Source organism: Haliotis asinina, chromosome 8, assembly GCF_037392515.1.
Source record: "Haliotis asinina isolate JCU_RB_2024 chromosome 8, JCU_Hal_asi_v2, whole genome shotgun sequence".
Taxonomy (NCBI): domain Eukaryota; kingdom Metazoa; phylum Mollusca; class Gastropoda; order Lepetellida; family Haliotidae; genus Haliotis; species Haliotis asinina.
The window spans coordinates 28,753,343-28,771,305 of record NC_090287.1 but is presented as its reverse complement, the minus strand read 5'-3'; the positions used below and the strand labels follow the sequence as shown (position 1 = coordinate 28,771,305).

Here is a 17,963-nt window from a genome sequence, read left to right as displayed (position 1 = left end):
CATTAATCCGAAACTACAAGTTGTTCATTTTGTTTTGGTATTTATTCTAACCTGTTACATTGTTCGTTTTGGAAATCTCATGCCACATTTATACATAACTGTTGCAGTCAGCGCACATGTTGTTTGTAAACACAAGAACTGAATGGTTTGTGTGTCTGAAACTGATATTGTTCGATGTACACGAGTTTCTGCCTTTTATTTTATGTAGTCTTCTATCTGGGAATCGTGTCTGCTCTCTGACTGTTTGTCTTAACTATTCTCATCGTAAGTCGAATGGTCGCCAATAACATGGTGGCAGTACTACGTCTGTCGTAAGTCAAGTATGAGAGTTACGGTGGCCCCGTTACGGCCACCTTGGTTCTGCGATCGTTCTCTGAAATGGGTCTTTGGAACATGTCAAAACAGGACCCTTGATTCCACCAGTCAAGACACAACTCTACACCATAACATAATTTTGGCTCGTGTCACCACAGGTAGTACAGAGAATTGCAGTGAATTCGTAGACCAGACTGGTTCGTAGATGTGGAAATCCGGTGGATTCGTAGACGTTAGTAAATGATCTTAGTAAATGTTAGTTTGGTATTATTATTAATTCTGACATTACTGCAAACGAAAAGTGTTCGAGTTTGGTGAAATAAAACAATATATTAGGTAATTATGATCGGTGTTTAAAAAAACATGATGAGAGATGTGCAAATAATGTAATAATATCTGAATTTTCTGAAATAAATACCAAACTACACAATAGGTAACTATGATCAACATTCAACAGCGGAAACAAGCTAACAAGTAGCAGTGGAGAAGACGGATAGAGTCACCAACAAATAATTAACAACACACTTGAATATACACACACTATTTCACAATCAAAACAACTCACTACTTCCTATTCCCACAGAACTGATCAACATTCAACGACACAGACACAAGCCCAGAAGTAGCACTTTAGAAGGTGGGTGGGTCACCACCAAAGTAATTAACAAAACGCAATCAAAACAACTCACTAGTTCCTAAACTGTTTAACTATTTCATTGTTTTCTTATTTGCGGAATGCAAAACAAAAAAATATTCACAGTATATAAGCCTAGTGGTTTATCAAAATTAATATGCTTGCAGAATAATATTATTCAATTATTTATACACGTCTACGAAATCACCATCTATGAAACAGTCTGGGTTATGAAATCATCGCGTCTACAAACTGGTTCAGTCTACGAAAACACCGTCTCCCACTACAGATATGTACCCCAGGAACATTTCTATATACAGATGTCTAGCCTAAACAAGAGCAAAATACAGAAGCATAGCTGGTATCCAAACGAATTCTGCAACCTAAAATCGAAACCATATGTTGTTGTTCCTGTTCAACTGATTGTTATTGTGTTTTGCAAAATATTCGTTACAATGTGTGCTTGTTCCTTAATTTCGTAACACAGTCAAATGAAGCTAATACAGTCCTGTACCCAAATCCTCAACGACCCTGCTTCAGCCTTACTTGGGCTATAATGAGGTGTTTTGCATCATCACACAGACATTGCAAAGTTTTTAATGACTTTTTTAGACTAAGGTCATTTTTTTTATCTTAATGTTTTACAATTGTTCATGTGACTAGAAAGATTACCACAAATGTTTCTCAAGTGTCCAAAACCCATAATATAATGTTACTGCAAATGAAGGCAGAAGCCGCTCAGCAGGCACTTCACTTTGTTTTGTGAAATGGATATTGGCAGTAGACATTTAAAGGTTACATGCAACTTTGAAGATTCTGATACCTTTCGGTATGCACTTACTGAAACAAAGCATAAAAAATGCCAGTTCAACCTATAAACTTGAAAAAATAATGCACTGAAAAAAAGCCTGCCAAATCAGAGTTCAAACTATTCACTAATTTTTCCCCAGTACTATGCTGCGTGCATAACGCATGGGCAGTGAGTTGGTTGGCGGCGCATGAAACAGTATGTCTGGTTTATTGACACCTATATGCCTTCCTGTCTGCCAATGGCAATATGCAGTGAACAGCTACAATTACTGACCATTTGCAATTTGAAATTAACACATATGGGGCTCATAAGCCATAAACAAAGAGCCAAATAAGCGTGTCAGCAAATGAGCCTGTGGCCAATGACAAGGCATCATTACACAAGAGTGCACACCCACCAGCCCTGACTGGGTTTGGTATCGCGGCTACTTCATTTCGAGGGAGGTGAACCCAAGTACAAAATATTGCACTTTTGATCTGCGATTACATGCTTATAATTTTGTTTCTTTGTTTTTTCACAATCACAAGTGAATTTTATGTATCACGAACAAGTGATATGTGGGTATGCTTTCATGAACAAGAAATGTGGGTATGCTTTCAAATGGTTTATTTACAGTCTGAAGATTGCTCAATCATCAAAGAGGAGCTTAGACTAGTTTTCATTACAGGACAAACAGGAGTGACTCTGAAGAACAATGTTGATATACAAAGTAGACAGAATCCGATGTTTACAGATGTTTGTATATGATAATTAAGTGCATTTCTGTCGGGACTGACACTTTGTGCCGTTGTAGACAGAATGCCTGTGTTTACAGGGGCTGATATTGCCAGAGTCCACTGTACATGTACAAGCTTTCTTTTTTTCTGAATCACATCTAGGTCATATGATAAGGCTACATGTGTTTGATAGGCCTGTTCTGTTCTGTTATAGATTGTCAACCATGAGTTCTACTGATGAGGAAATAGATGTGTTCAGACAAAATCTTTTAAGTACCAATCCCGCAAGGAGAGGAGCAGTAGAACCAGATTCAGACAGCGATGAATCAGATGAGTCTGACAGTGGTATGTCAGCTGACTTGCAATCAAGTTACTCACCACCAAAACAAAAACTAGGGAAACTGCCATCAGAATCTGAGAGTTCAGATGCAGACACTCAACAGTGTGAAAAGCCAAAGACAAAACCAGTTATATCTAAAGCTAAGGGCAAAAATAATATTAATGTTCATAAAGAAATTAAAGGAAGGAAACGGAAGTTGAAAATTAAAGAGGCTGCACCAGACCAATCAGAAGATGAACCTGAGGAAGTGTCCATGAATAAAATGGGAAAGATATCTCCAGAAGATGAAGAAGATTATGTGAGTTGAAGAATTATGAAGGAAGGACTGAGAAAGTAATAAGCTCTGGTCATCTGAAATGCTTGTATTGATGTTGTACTGAATTACCCAACCCATTTGGATCCAGGCAGGGCTTTGGGGTAGCCTAGTGGTTAAAGTGTTTGCTCATCACACTGAAGACCCGGGTTCAATTCCTCACATGGGTACAATGTGTGAAGCCCATTTCTGGTGTTAGTGCCATGATATTGCTGGAATATTGCTTGAAGAGATTTAAAACTATACTCACTCGGTCCAGTCTCTGCAACTTGTTGATTGTATGCATGGTTTGTTGCAAATTTATTACTTCGACTAATACACCTGTTCCAATATATTAGACTCTTCTATGATTCAGAAAAAGATGTATTGTCCAATACCACAATTACGTTTTCCAAACAAGACTTCTTATTAAGATAATTTAGAAATATGCATGCTATGTATTGTATGTTTAATGTTGAAGTGAATGTAATTCACTGAATGGAATTATTTTGTGAATGGTTAGAATAGTTTTTTATTATTTTTTGTTTGTTTCAGTCTGCAGTAAGAGAAGGTATGTTGATACTAATGTATGTTAGAATTCCATTGAAACTTTATGTTAAAGTATGGGAGTTTGTGACCACCATCGCACTACAATCCCTTTATCAAATGGGGCCCAGAACATCAAACATTTTGGAATAATCAGAATATCAATGATATATCCCATGAAAAGTGCTACTAAGTAAGCACTAGTCCTATATGATATACAGGTAGATAAAACTATGATCGTTCATGTCAATAATTCTTTTCCTCATATATACTGTCACAGACAATATATATATGAGTAACGGTTTTGCAATCTTTAGAAGTGATTTTAATATATACTAGTACCATAACTGTTGAAAAAGAAATTTTCCTAATTAATGATTCTGGATGATCAGTATTGACTAGTAAAATAAAATTCCTAGTATATTTACACTGTGTCTTTCAGTGAATATTCTCTAAGTTATTTTCATGATGTTAATTGACATGACATATCTTCTGGAAACGTTTTAGTCGCATCAGTACTTGAAACCATGTCCATAATCAGTTTATAGCATGTGTACTTCTTTCCAGAATTGTCACATATGTCATTTGAGGAACTTCAGAAGCTGAGAGATCGCTTGGGAGTAAAGGTGTAAGTATCTCATGTATTATACATCAAAACGTTTGTGAACATGTTGCCATGTCATGTTTGTGGCCAGTATTTGTGATACTTTAATTTGCTGGCTTTAAAATCTACAGGCCCTGAATGAAATCTGCAGGCCCATTTTGTCAAAGTCAAACCAATAAGAACAGATAGACTACACTGTACACAGTTTCACATTCTTTCTACAATAGCAATCGTCAAAACCTATGGGGCAGTGAAAAGGTTTCATTTGTTAAAGACTGGTGTTGACATTCCCTTGACTCACAAAGCCCTGAAATACCAGGACATGAATCTGTAAGTTATCATAGCATGATGGATCATGGATGATTCCCAAATGTTAAAAATGTAGGAAAAATTCCATTAAAAAAAGACAAATCTGATGGATAATTTCCTGACGGCCATGTGTGCAAATATGTAAAAACTGCTGGCCCGATACATTAACAACTGGCGCTGGGCCTCCAGGCCAGTGGTTATTTTGAACGCTGTTTGTGACTGATACAGAACATGTGGTACAGGAAAGAAATCATCAAAGATGTCACGACTTTGCAAAAAGTCGTGAATGTGATGGATGTATTTATTCAGTGTGTATATGAATGATCAAGGATTAACATACTGAAACCACTTTATTGATGATTTGAGAATGGGGCTAACTCTGCTCACCTGAATAAATAACCCAAATTGCAGCATGACCCCTTTTACCATTAAAATTGCCTACACTTTGGTTTTGCATGGGAGAAAGATGCTTACCACATTGGGGAAGTTTACATGCATGAATATGATACTGACACACCCAAAACTATAATTGTTAAACATTGCCTAAAGGCACAACAGCAAATTGGTTTTGCAACTCTGTTGTTTCACACCCTTAAAACTGATACACACCATAATCATTCTCCATATCCTTTTATCAAAGTAATTATATTTTTTGGGAATGTAATCATAGATATAATATTGTAATTATACATGTAAATTTTAATGTTCTAAATTTTATTTGATGGAAATAGGAAATATTTCTTTGTCTATTTCATTGTTTTACTTGTGGGATAAAATATTGTCGTGGATATATGTTTAGTGACCAACAGGTAAGGAGACTTGTTTTGAAGTTGTGTATATGCAAAGTATCTTGGCTTACATATGCCACTTTTTGTATTTTATTAAAATGAGTATTGCAATTTTACTTACCAGTGAAATTACACTTTCATGTCTGAGTGGATTTCCAGACAGTATCTCCCTTATGTCACTGTTATTTTGTATATTTTCCAGATACAAACAGGTAATGAAAGGCGAAGGAAAATCACATCATCTTTCCACGTCCAAGAAGAGTTTCACAAGAGAAAATAAAAATAGGTCAGTGCTGTTAAGATGCTGAACTTTGAACTGAAGCACTTTAAACATCAGTCTAAGTAAACTTTAGTCTCAGTATTATTCATTACACTCCCCTAACGAGCCTTACAAGCCTTAGTAGGAGTGACTGGAGAATTTTGTAAGTTCTTCCAAACCCTGTACAGTAGCCGTTGTCTGATTGGTTAAATCCATTTGGGGTTTGATAGGATGGTCATAGGTTGGTCAAAGGTTACGTAACGCAACCTCTTACTAGGGTTTGTTAGACTCAGTGTAGGAGTCTAACAAATAATACTGAGACTAAGTTTGCTTAGACTGTTTAAACATTGTTGTATTAATTATGAAATGACATGAGGCAGTGGAAACATCCCCATTTTTTCACATCTGATGATATATGTGTGTGCATTGCCTACTCTAATAAGAATGCATGAAGATCCAGGTTAGAATTGATCTTTGGTATCCATGCTTGGCTGACTTGGTTGACACATGTTGTTGTGTCCCAGTTGCATAGACTGATGTTCATGCTGTTGATCAATTTACTCTGATTATTTACAGACCACCGCCATATAGCTGGAATATTGCTGAATGTGGTATAAAATTCAACTTAACTCACTCACTGTCACAACAAGTAACATTAATCTGTTTTTTTAAGTAAAGGAGAATACACACCTCCAAGGTTTTGGTAGACAATGCAAAACCAGAGGGGGGGAACTGATGGTTTTGCATTGTATACCCAAACTGAGGAGAAGTGTTTTCTCTAACATATATACCGTTTGTGATGGGTAGTTACAATGTAGATAATCATTTAATGAAGCTACACAACAATAACGGAAGCGTGCGTAAAATCAACTGCAATTAGATAATTTAACCCTACCACCTTCATTGGACCATGATACTCACGTATCATTTGAATGTTGATGTTCATATAAAGTTAGAAAAAGTAAAAGCTGGGAGGGTGTCTTACTAGCAAAAAGTAAAACTTGGGAAGAGGTCTTTGTGGCGAAACGTAAAACCTGTCCCTCCAAAACAAAAACCTCAAATGCGGTTATTCTGGGAAAAGCAAGATATGACCTAATACATGTATATAGTGAGAAGCACGCTTCCGGTTTATGTGATGTTTTCAAAATCCAGGATCAATTCTTGTAGTTTATTGTATGTACTTTGTGCCCAGATTACATGATGCAGTCATCAAGATTTCATTAATTTGTGGGTCATGATGATTGTTTTCAGACGACGAGTATTGAATTTTGAAATGCATGGTTTTAATTTTGCAGACCAGCAGAAGCATCATCTAAGAAACCAGTGTCTATTTACAGAGAAGTAATTTCAGTCAAAAAGAAGGTACAAAGATATAATGTTCTTGTCTGTGTTATCTTGTGGTTTACCAGATGTTCCTGGCCACTCAAGTTCTATTTGCAGTGTTTTGCACTGTTGAAATTTAACCATTTCAGTTATGTTCCAAGGTTTGTTCAGCCGTATGACCATGAGTTTCATCAGAGCAGGAAGTCTTTAAGAACTAGTTAGACGGGGCCATCCTCCTATTGAGGCAGACATGCCATCATACAATTTCATAGACTCCAAATCTTAGAGGCAACTAATGTGATTGGATGGTCAGGCTCACTGACTTGGTTGAGACATGTTATTGTATCCCAGTTACTTAGATTGATGCTCATGCTATTTATCTCTGGATTATCTAGTCCAGACTTAATTCATTACAGACTTCCTCCATATAGTTGGAATAGCACTGACTCAAGTGTTAAAACAACAGACCAACCAACAAAATGTAGACCACTGGCAGAGGTCTGACAATAAACTAGATGTTCATCAGCCTTCCACCACTGTACAAGGCATAGCCCATTTCGTGTAGCCTGTAGGAAAAGGTCATTTGAACCATGAGCACACAGGAAATATCAGTTTAGGATCAGGACAATTCCCACCCGAACAAAAGCCACCCTGACAAATGCCACCTGGACAATTCCCATCTAGGGCAATTCCCACCTAGGACAATTCCCACCGAGGACAAATCCCCACCCTGTTATTTTCGCTATAATCCCCACCATACCACATGAAGTGTTTACTTTGTGCAATACTCACTTTGATAAAATATTAACTTGATGAAATTTTAAGATCAAATGTTTATAAAACCAGTTTATTTGAGCTTGGGTGCTACTTTAGTACAATATACATATTCTGAGATGGTGCCAAAAGAAGACCTGTTTATTAAAATAACATTGAGAAATGTGTATTGTGAGCAAGTGCATGGAAGATCAACTGTTTATAAAACCAGTTTATTTGAAACAATATCGTGACTGCCAGCAGCGCCTGCAGTCAAGCACCATAGACTACCCCAACAGACGGTGTCTAGACTTCTTACAAAGTGTTGCCCACAATATTAGAATGTAGAGAACTTGAGGTCATGCTACATGCAGACATGGCAATATCATGGCAAACATAATATCAGTTTGTCAAGAAGAAGGCAATAGTTCATGTTTGTTTGATATGGAATATTGTTATATGGTACATGTGTTAAAATAAATAAATGTTGAAACTGAACTATGTTCTTCATGCTACTTCTATTTTGGGATGGGAATTGTCTGGGTAGGAATTGTCCGGGTGGCAATTGGCTGGGTGGGAATTGTCCTAGAACCGCACAAGGCATAGCCCATTTCGTGTAGCCTGTAGGAAAAGGTCATTTAAACCATGAGCACACAGGAAATGTCAGCTTAGGATCACCTTTTAGATATTCTTAACAAATATTTAAACTCTATCATGGGGGTTGTCCATTGCTTTTAGATACACAAAGCTGTTGCTTTTAAGCATTGAAGAACTGTGATTTTCTGCAGGTTACAAGAGACCCACGGTTTGATGATTTATCAGGGAAATACAATGAAGCCATCTTCAAGAGTTCATATGCATTTCTTGATGATGTGAAGCAAAGGGAAAAGGAGGTCAGATTTATGTCAACTGCTTATTTCTACCATATCACATTAATATATCCATCTATAAGGCAATGATGATGTTGATGATGACGTCAATCTTCTATTAAAGTTTACCTGAGGAGTGGCATGTTTCATTTTATACTCTGAATCTATTTTTCTTAATAGCTCTTCATATGTGTATAAATTTTTTTCATTACTGATTTTATGTTTAAGCTGGTATTGACAACAAATGGTATATCTGATTAATCATATTCTATGCTGTGTGCATCTATACACCATTAGTTACAAATTTTATTGACAGAAACTGACAAAACAGCTTAAGAAGACAAAGAATGACCAAAAGAAAAAGGAATTAAAGTACTTGATAAACAGAATGGTATGTTTCCTGTATTGTTCCCTTCAACGGTTCCCCAAGGGAATCATCTGGTAAAGTTTGTAAACTAACTGAATTCCAGCTAGGTGTGGATCATATGAACAGGGTCTGCTGAATGAAAACAGCCATCACAAGAAGGCTAATTCTCACTGTGCATTGGTCAGATGTATAGAATTTCATATATGCCTATTGGTTCTGGATTGATTCAACCCGTGAAGGTCTGGGATAGAATAGGCCTTAAGCAACCCACGCTTGCCATAAACGGCGACTATGCTTGTTGTAAGAGGCAACTAATGGGATCAGGTGGTCAGGCTCACTGATGTGGTTGACACGTCATCGGTTCCCAATTGTGCAGATTGATGTTCATGCTGTTGATCACTGGATTGTCGAGACTTGATTATTTACAGACCACCACTATATAGCAAGGATATTGCTGGGTGCAGCGTAAAACTAAACCCACTCACTCACTCACTCTGGATTGATTCAGATTAAATTAGAGATTGGGTGGTCAGCATCAACAACATAAGTTTTGTTGACCAACAATTGATCACTCTTTCAGACTGACCATATCACTTTAAGTATGAATTTTGATTGGATTAACATTAATTTTTAGCATACAGTTCTCACTCGCATTACCTACCTGAGTAAGGCACTATTTGCTGATTCATTGTAGTAACAATATTTTCTTACTGGTGTTCCCTAGGTACCATTTCACCAAGCAGCATTAACTTTTCACTCACATTGTATTGTGTGCAGGAACAGCAGGCGTCTGCAGACAAGCAGAAGCAGAAGAGGAAAGAGCTGGAGAAGGACTGGAAGAAGAAAGAACTCAGTCGTGTGGTGGAGGGCAAGAATCCATACTTTCTTAAAAAAGGTGAGAGCATGATATGACGCTGATGTAACTCATAATGATTTCATGTTCAGTTAGGTATCTTTAATCAGGACTTCATTTTAAGTGGCAACTAACCCAATAATTCCCTAACTTATATATCATGAGTGATGGAAGTGAACACAATTTTTACATGTCTCGTTAATGCACATTTTATAAGAAATGTATGTATTCACTAAATAATGTACAGTGGAAGCTGTCTAAACCGGCACTCATCGGGACTGAATAGATAATCCAGTTTAGACAACATGCCAGATTGTAGAGCTGATGATAAATGTTTAAGCCACAGACGGGACTGAGATTTTATGCTGGTTTGCTAAGCAAAGATGGGATGATTTCAGTGGATGTTAAGAACTTTATCGTTAAGTCAGGCTTGTAAATTCTCTTTGAGTGATGAAAACATTAAGAAGGCATGTCTGATTTTTTTTTAATCTAAACTGGAACTCAGACAACCCATCATGGTTGTGAATAATGATATAACCTTGTCATATCTGAGGACCATCATGAAAACACCCAAAAACGATGTTTGTTCTTAGAAGGTTTTCTTTTCTTAAAATGGTGGTAAAAAATGGTGTTTTAGACAGCTGCCACAAGAAGCATCTTTCATTAGATCCTGTGGATAATGTTCAGGGTTCATCGCACATCTCTTCACATCATCACATAGAGAGGTAACTTATCAGTAACAGATTCAATATTTATGAGGTTGGATATTGACTTTCAGTCCATGTGACCTTCAAACTAAACCAGAATGAAAATGTGGAGAAGCATGTTATACAAGATATCACTGTTTACAGGTGACCTGCGAAAGCTGGAGTTGGCAGAGAGATTTAAGGAGTTGAAGAAAACTGGCAAACTTGACAAGTACATGGGGAAGAAAAGGAAGAAAAATGCCAGCAAGGAGAAGAAGAAACTGCCAGAATAGGCCATGGAGTTATTGCATTTCACCATGTGAAATATGTACCAGAGCTACACAACAATGTGTGGGGATAAGAAATTTGTTCTTATTCTGAAATAAAGATATGTCCTGTGATAGATGCCTGTAAATTACTTAGTCTGAACCAGACAAGTTAGTGATTGTTTTGAGCAGTTATCAACACAGTTTGGGGAGTTACACACCGTCAACTCACTTAGTCTGACCACCAGGTACCCATTTTTCATAAATATTCAACAATACTGCACAATCAAGTTCTTTTTCAAAAGAAGTCCTCCTTGTGGTATAAGAAAGCATTTTTAAAAACACCATATAAAATATGTACAAAACATGTCCTGTGTGACCACTCTTAAAGGGCCCCACCAGGGCCCCCTTCAGCCAAGATAAGGTAACTCTAGTCATCAACCTCGTACCTCACTTTTCCTGCTGTCGTTATACGAAATTGACGTGTGTGTGGTCCATTCAGAAGTTTACTTTGCCCTTTCCTACATTATGAGTGAGAAAGAGTCACAATCTGTATGTATGGTTGCTTTTTTACTGCATGGGTGCTTGATGGAATTTGTAGGTTGCTTTTTTCATTCAGTGGGAGGGGAGAGAAGACATAGGCAAATGTCCCACCCTCCCAAAAAAGCAAGTCAGTACTGGGGTAAACAGGCTAAGATGGTGAATAAAACCCCCTCTTCACCCTCCCCTCCTACTTCAGCAGTTCCCCTTACTTCTGCTCCATTAACTCTTTATGATATTTCTTTTATATTGCAGTAGCAGATCTCTTCCTCACAGTCTCTCATCTCGGACGGGATGTCCAACCTCCATTAGGAGATCGGTATCTGTCTGGGGGTTAGTGGTGGTTTTGGCTCTTCTTCTTGGGCATTAAGCTCTAGGTCAGGTATTGCCCCTTGGGGAGCGCTTAGCCTGAGCCTCGGCTCCAGTGATGGCCTCTGTGCTGGTGCAGCTGTGTCTGTCCCGGGCTTTGGCTCCAGCGCAGTCTTGCTTGCTGGCGCCAGCCCAGCTAGTGTTGCACCAGTGGCCACTGGCACCCATGCTGTGAGCGCTGGCACTGCCGGTTACCTTGCTGCTTCTTGGTGTGTTGGGGATCCCTGCTCAGGCAGGTAATTGCCTGGGATATCAGCAGTTTGACTCGACCTCGGACCTAGGGTTGGGTGGCCCCGGGAACCTAGACTCTTTTCGATCCCTTGTCCTTGTCGGTGGATACATCTGTCATTACCTTCCAAATTGACTCTTGACAACGAGATTTCTTTCTTGGAGGAGCAAGAGGAGGAGGCCATCGATGAGGTTGGGACCAGCAGGGGGAAGCTTCCAGGTTCTCACTGGGGTCATCCTTGCGGCAAGTGCGCAAAAGTATTGCCACAGTGCTGCTGCAGGGGACACCATCAGATTTTGCACAAGCCAGATGATGAGTGCAGTTGTGGGCCTCCGTCGGCTTTGGCTGTCAGTAGCCATGTACTGCCCAGCTACACAGCAGGCACTATTGTCTCTGCCCTTCTGGATGGGTTCAACAATTTTCCTGGTGGCTTTGACATCAGTTGGGAAGGCAGTTGGTTAATTCAAGGACTCTAAGCCCTTGCTTGAATAGCCCTCCACCTCTCACAACTGGCCTTCTGTCCTTGTGGCTGCATATCCTTCCCCAAAGTGGAAGTTGTTATGCCTAACTGGACTGCTCCACTCCAGGCAAGCAAAAGCAAGGGTAAAGGAAAGGGAAGGCTGCTCCTGTGCAGCAGCCTTTTCAGAGGAAGGAGAAGTCGGTCCCAATAAATCTTCCCTCGGAGCCCTTGGTGATCCTGGCACAAGCAGTTACCGGATTCACTGTCTCTTTTCCTGCAGGAGTGAGAGGCAGTCACCTCAAATCCCTGGGTCCTGTCCATGCTCAGGGATGGCCATATGTCGCAGTGGAAGCAAGATACTCCCCCTTTAAATGGGACTCATCACATTCCAGTGCTTAACTCTCAAGAAAAGGCATACTGGGCTGGGGTCCAGTCTTCAGTGGACAAGGCTGCCATCAAAATGGTTCCAGTGGGCCAGTGTTTTTTCTCCACTTATGTGGTTACCAAGAAGGATGGAGGGTTCAGACCCATAATAAATCTCTGAACAACTTGATCCGAGGTATCGTCATTTTAAGATGGAGACACTGAGTTCAGTGATTTCATCTACACAGACAGGGGATTATCAGTAGACCTCAAAGACATGTAGGTAGAGCCAGTCAAAGTATAGGCTTGATAGTATTGGTCCTCACCTTATTCACGCCCCCCTCCTTGATTGGCATCACCGGTCAGTGTCATTTCCTGTTTCCTTAAGGTTGTAGATTGTCACTTCGAATGTACTCTATGTCAGACAGTATAGCACTCCCAAATTTAGAATCTTTGGGAGTCTGTCTAATGCTTATATGTACCCCAAAGAGGGCTTCTTCTGAAAAAGAATGATACAGTCCTGTAGAGGTTATGAATTCTTTGAAGAAGTCCTCCTTGGGTATGGCCACCCGCCTCATTTCATTCTGTCTGTTTCATTCAGCATGAAAAGTGAGGACGTGATTGACAGCCAGAGTTACCTGCTCTTGGCTGTAGGAGGCCCAGGTGGGGCCCTCTAAGGGTGATCTCATAAGACTAAACAAAGTTCTGGTTTTGTCAATATTTTATTGCAAAATATGTTTAAAACTGTTGTGGTATTTATATGTACTCCAAGGAGGACTTCCTTAAAAAAAGTCAAGACTTGCTGACAGATCTTTTGATTATGCAATGCCATTTAGAAAGTGGAAGTTGTGGTGACTGGAGCTGGTTAGGCGGCTAACTTTGTGTTCCTGAGGGGCCTGACTCTAAGTGTGTGGGTTGACTTACTAAGACTACTAAGAAAGTGTAATCCCAAATGTAGCACATATCTCTGGATGTGTCATGAAGATGACACTGGCGAGAATTATGTAATGTGAACACTAAGTGAGTGAGATTAGCTTTACGCTGCTCTCAGCAAGATTCCAGCTAAATGGGGACAGTCTGTAAATACAAGTAACTGAGTCTGGACCAGACAATCCAGTGATCAACAATGAGTGCATCAATCTGCTTAACTGGGAACCGATGACATGCTAGGCGCCTCTTAAGAGTGAGTGAGTGAGTGAGTGTGAGAGAGTAAGTGAGTCGCACTTAGCAATATTCCAGCTATATGGCGACGGTCTGTAAATAATCGAGTCTGGACCAGACAATCCAGTGATCAACAACATGAGCATCGATCTGTGAAATTGGGAACCGATGACATGTGTCAACCAAGTCAGCTAGTCTGACCATCCGATCTCGTTACTTGCCTCTTACGACAAGCATAGTCAACGTTTATGGCAAGCATGGATTGCTGAAGGCCTATTCTACCCAGGGACCTTCACGGGTTTCCTCTTACGACAAACATGGATTACTGAAGGCCAGTACTGTAACCCAGATCTTCAGGATCATATTGTAAACACAGAATAAAAACAACTTTGTAGTATTTCATATTTATTGACACACATACTATTCTTTCACACAAATTTGAGTTATAATCACAAGCAGTCTGTATAGAATTCCTACCACATGTTTGCAAGACTTTCAATTTAACAATTTATTTATCATCATTATCAGTAAAAGAAAACACTTTCCCACTTGCGGGTAGTTTAATTACAATTGCAACTAATTATCATCTGTAAAAACTAAAGACAATTTAATTTTTTAAGACAAAGGATGGCATGCTATCAGGAAATGTTGAATAACAAAGAAATGATAGGTAAGAGCAACTGTTTTACCAAACCATTCTTAACAGAGGTGAATCTTTTCATAATATACTCTTCCAATAGGTAGGGGGATCTTCATTTTTCTTTTATTTATGATTAACATTATTCAGGAGATTTATCAGAGTCAATCAAGGTTGATTTGATATTATTGAATGTTTTGAGAGTGGATCATTGAATGTTTGGAAAGCATATCACCACTTGCACTTCCTTACAACCATAGTTATTTGGAATGTAGTCTCTATTGAAAGATGACAGGTTTGTGGCATGTAATTTGATGTGTACGACTTTAATTTTAATGAAAACGACTAGAAACAAACACTAACAAATGTGTGCTGCGTTTTGCACATGCATATCATGCGTTGTGTTCAGGGGTGGTAATAGAGGGAAATGGTGATGCGTTCATAAGATGTCTGGCCTTGAAATGTTTGTCAATGTTTACACTTCCTATCCAAATTGAAAGTTCATTATCCCCTACTTTATTTAAGAGTATAAAATAAAACCACATCTGTCATTCATGATTCAAGATTACATCTCATAACATCAGTTGACCAAAACTCCTTGCTCAGTATGTGCACACTATTTGACATTCTCACATACAAGAACTTAGTTCTGATGAAAACTTCTAAATGCATCTGAAAACATCCATTTCTGCAGTTTCCTTTGGAAAAAAATCAAAGAACACTAAAGACATCCTTTTCAACATGGCATAGATCCTTAACATATCTTGTTTATGAAAGGTGATATTTGTTGAAGCCAAATGAAACAAATTCTCCCTGTATCTCCAAGGAATTCAATGAAGCCAGTTTGTGGATCTGAACAGGTTAAATGGTTCCCATCTCTCACAGTCCTTGATGTCTGTTACAACCTGAGCATTTTGCTTTGCCTTGCTTCTTCCAGCTTTTGGTTCTGTTCCTCAACTTCTAATTTCCGCACTTCAAGGAACTGTGCGTAATCATCTGCTTCCAGCTTCTTCACCACCTCAATGCCCATACTGTGCGCCTGACCTATTACTGCTTTACATACTGTCTCCATATTCACATACTTAAAGGTAGGGTCCTGAGACTTGATCTGTGCAATTTCATAAACATGTTTCAAAGACACTTTCCCAGCTATTTCACGACCTGCAACAACAAAACAAATATTTATCAAGAGATGTCAACACTAACTGAATCTTTGGAGTAATTACATTAGAAAAAGAACACATGTAGATCGTAGAGACCAGTCCGCACCCCCGAGATCAACTCTACAGTGTGTATTAACATAACAATGTTTGGGTTATCTCGTCTCACAGAGTAGTGGATATACATGAATCAAAGCATAGCTCTCAGTAGTCACTAAAGAATGCTACATTTTGCCAAAGCATTAACAATTTGCTTGCAGTAATTATACATGTAAATTGTGAAACACTTGGGCAAAGACAGGCATAATAGCATAATATAAGGCTCAAAATCAGAATGGCTGGCACCTCTAAATTATGCATGATCATGATGACGATGTACACTTTTTTGACAATGCTTATGAATGAGCTTGTCATAGGCTCTACAAATCAGCAAGATTGCCTGTGTCCAAGAGTGTGGCTGTTTTTACCTAAACTTGATTATACTACACAGTGCAACATTAATATCAGTTCGGACTTTTGTCAGTGTTTCAAGGCATATGTTCTATGTCTGAATGATGTGCAACATGACCTGGGTATATGACTTACAAATGCAAGATAATATCTGGGATGTATTTGGCATTGAAACACCTGATTAGCAGATCCATGATGCAATACATTTATTGAAATCCATATCAGGGCTAACATTCTGTACTCTTGGAAGCATAACCGAAAATCCCATTACTTGGTTTCCTGGCTCCAATCTTCACCCCTGCTGCCTGCTTCAGGAAGTATGAGACTGGTGGCTGGTGGATTGTGATGTCAAATGATCTGTCAGGCTGAAAAGTGGGTTTAATTTGAAATTCATATCATATATAAGGAGTGTCCATGTGTGCACAGCTAAAAAGCATATAGTTCAACTAGTGGCAATGTTCCAAAGTGCAAACATCTTCAAAATGTTTAGTTCTTTATTAAATATTTTTCATAAAATTTTATTAAATACAGTTGTAAGAAGATCTTACATTAACTCTGACTCTAGTTGGCAGTGGTATACCAGGCCTTATATCCTTTGTTCTTTCATTAAATTCCTTGCAGAATGGCGCTATCTGGATGCCAACCTGAAATCAGAGAATACATGCTGTACAAAACAATAACAAAACAAAAAAAAGACATTTTTAGTGAATGTTGGAGGCAACCATTAAGCATGATTAGGAGTACTGCACTTTACTGGGCACACTTTTTCAGAATAAAAAGCACTCCCTAAAGATTGGAGAGGGTACCAAACACTAACCCCAAACCCTAAGGATCATAAAGAGTGCCTAACCCCAACCCCGAACCTTAACTCTAAGTATCATAAACATAAAAGGTGGAGACGCTATAGTGAGGTAATTGCTCTGTGGCTCGGTAAACTACTGCACTTAACTGGGCATACGCTTTCAGATTAACTAGCGCTTTAACCACTAGGCTACCCCACCGCCCCCTTCACCTTAGGAATCATAAAGGGTGCCTAACCCTAACCCTAATCCCAAACCATAACCCGAATGATAGTAAACGGTGAAATAATTGCTCCGTGGCATTGGCTGGTGCTGCACCTGGTAAACTGAATTTCAGCCCTGCAGTCTAGCCGAATGATTAACACGACCGAAGTGAATGGTTGAAATATTCCCATTATCATGAACATAACTCTTCCCAAAATGAACTCCTTAGTCAAAACACGGACAAGGCCCCTGTCGCGGCTAAATTCACATTAAGTTCATATTCATCCCCAAGTCACATTAAGTTCATATTCATCCCCAAGTCTTTAGTTTCACTTTGTCAGTGAGACGTTTCCAGTGAGACTATTCTGTAAAATATGTATTTACGGTTTTAATCAATCTTTACACCTGTAACTTACAGTGTAAGCTCAGTCACATTGGTTATAGCTTGATCATGTTACAATGACATAACGTAAATTGCAATTTACCTGACCAAGTTGGGGGCCTAAAGGTGGAGCAGCTGCAGCCTGACCTGCAGGGATGTCTGTTTTCAAAAATGGGGGGTGAATAACCTTTGGCCCTAATTTCTTGGCTGCTCTAGCAACCTTTCTTACTCCTTTCGAAGCCATGTGTGAGCGCTGAGTTATCTGCCCTTCACCTTGTACCCTGGTTGGAGTGACATTTTAGACTGGGCTTTTTCTAGCGTCATTTCGTAAAATCGTATGTATTTGGCGGCAGCGCTTCTGAGTAGAACAGGTCAGGATACCTCGAGATCGAGATTCTAATTAAGACTTTCATTATTTTTAACTTCCATATTATGATACAAAACGTTGTAGAATATTGTTGTTGTAATATATTGTTG

The 17,963-nt window shown here is 38.9% G+C and overlaps 2 protein-coding genes across 2 annotated transcripts; one reads left to right on the top strand and one right to left on the bottom strand.

Moving 5' to 3' along the window:
* The first annotated feature begins 94 nt into the window (after nt 1-94).
* LOC137294754 (ribosomal RNA processing protein 36 homolog) lies at nt 95-10,851 on the top strand. Its single transcript, XM_067825860.1, has 10 exons — nt 95-145; nt 2,691-3,114; nt 3,664-3,679; nt 4,222-4,282; nt 5,558-5,641; nt 6,910-6,976; nt 8,479-8,583; nt 8,876-8,950; nt 9,704-9,821; nt 10,631-10,851. Exons 2-10 carry the CDS (start codon nt 2,701-2,703, stop codon nt 10,756-10,758), a joined length of 1,068 nt encoding a protein of 355 aa, XP_067681961.1. The 5' UTR covers nt 95-145; nt 2,691-2,700; the 3' UTR covers nt 10,759-10,851.
* Nucleotides 10,852-14,241: 3,390 nt separating this feature from the next.
* Nucleotides 14,242-17,865, bottom strand: LOC137293518 (large ribosomal subunit protein uL11m-like). Its single transcript, XM_067824118.1, has 4 exons — nt 17,590-17,865; nt 16,649-16,744; nt 16,372-16,465; nt 14,242-15,651 (listed from the first exon to the last, which is right to left on the bottom strand). Exons 1-4 carry the CDS (start codon nt 17,728-17,730, stop codon nt 15,389-15,391), a joined length of 594 nt encoding a protein of 197 aa, XP_067680219.1. The 5' UTR covers nt 17,731-17,865; the 3' UTR covers nt 14,242-15,388.
* Between the last annotated feature and the right edge of the window lie 98 nt (nt 17,866-17,963).

Excerpts from the sequence above, each read along its gene's own strand:
- LOC137294754 (XM_067825860.1), top strand. The coding sequence starts at position 2,701 with ATGAGTTCTACTGATGAGGAAATAGATGTGTTCAGACAAAATCTTTTA. Across the intron at positions 5,642-6,909 it reads ACAAGAGAAAATAAAAATAG|ACCAGCAGAAGCATCATCTA; the intron begins GTCAGTGCTGTT and ends TTAATTTTGCAG. Across the intron at positions 8,584-8,875 it reads TGAAGCAAAGGGAAAAGGAG|AAACTGACAAAACAGCTTAA; the intron begins GTCAGATTTATG and ends TTTTATTGACAG.
- LOC137293518 (XM_067824118.1), bottom strand. The coding sequence starts at position 17,730 with ATGGCTTCGAAAGGAGTAAGAAAGGTTGCTAGAGCAGCCAAGAAATTA. Across the intron at positions 16,745-17,589 it reads TAGGCCCCCAACTTGGTCAG|GTTGGCATCCAGATAGCGCC; the intron begins GTAAATTGCAAT and ends CTCTGATTTCAG. Across the intron at positions 15,652-16,371 it reads GATTGGAGCCAGGAAACCAA|GTCGTGAAATAGCTGGGAAA; the intron begins GTAATGGGATTT and ends TTGTTGTTGCAG.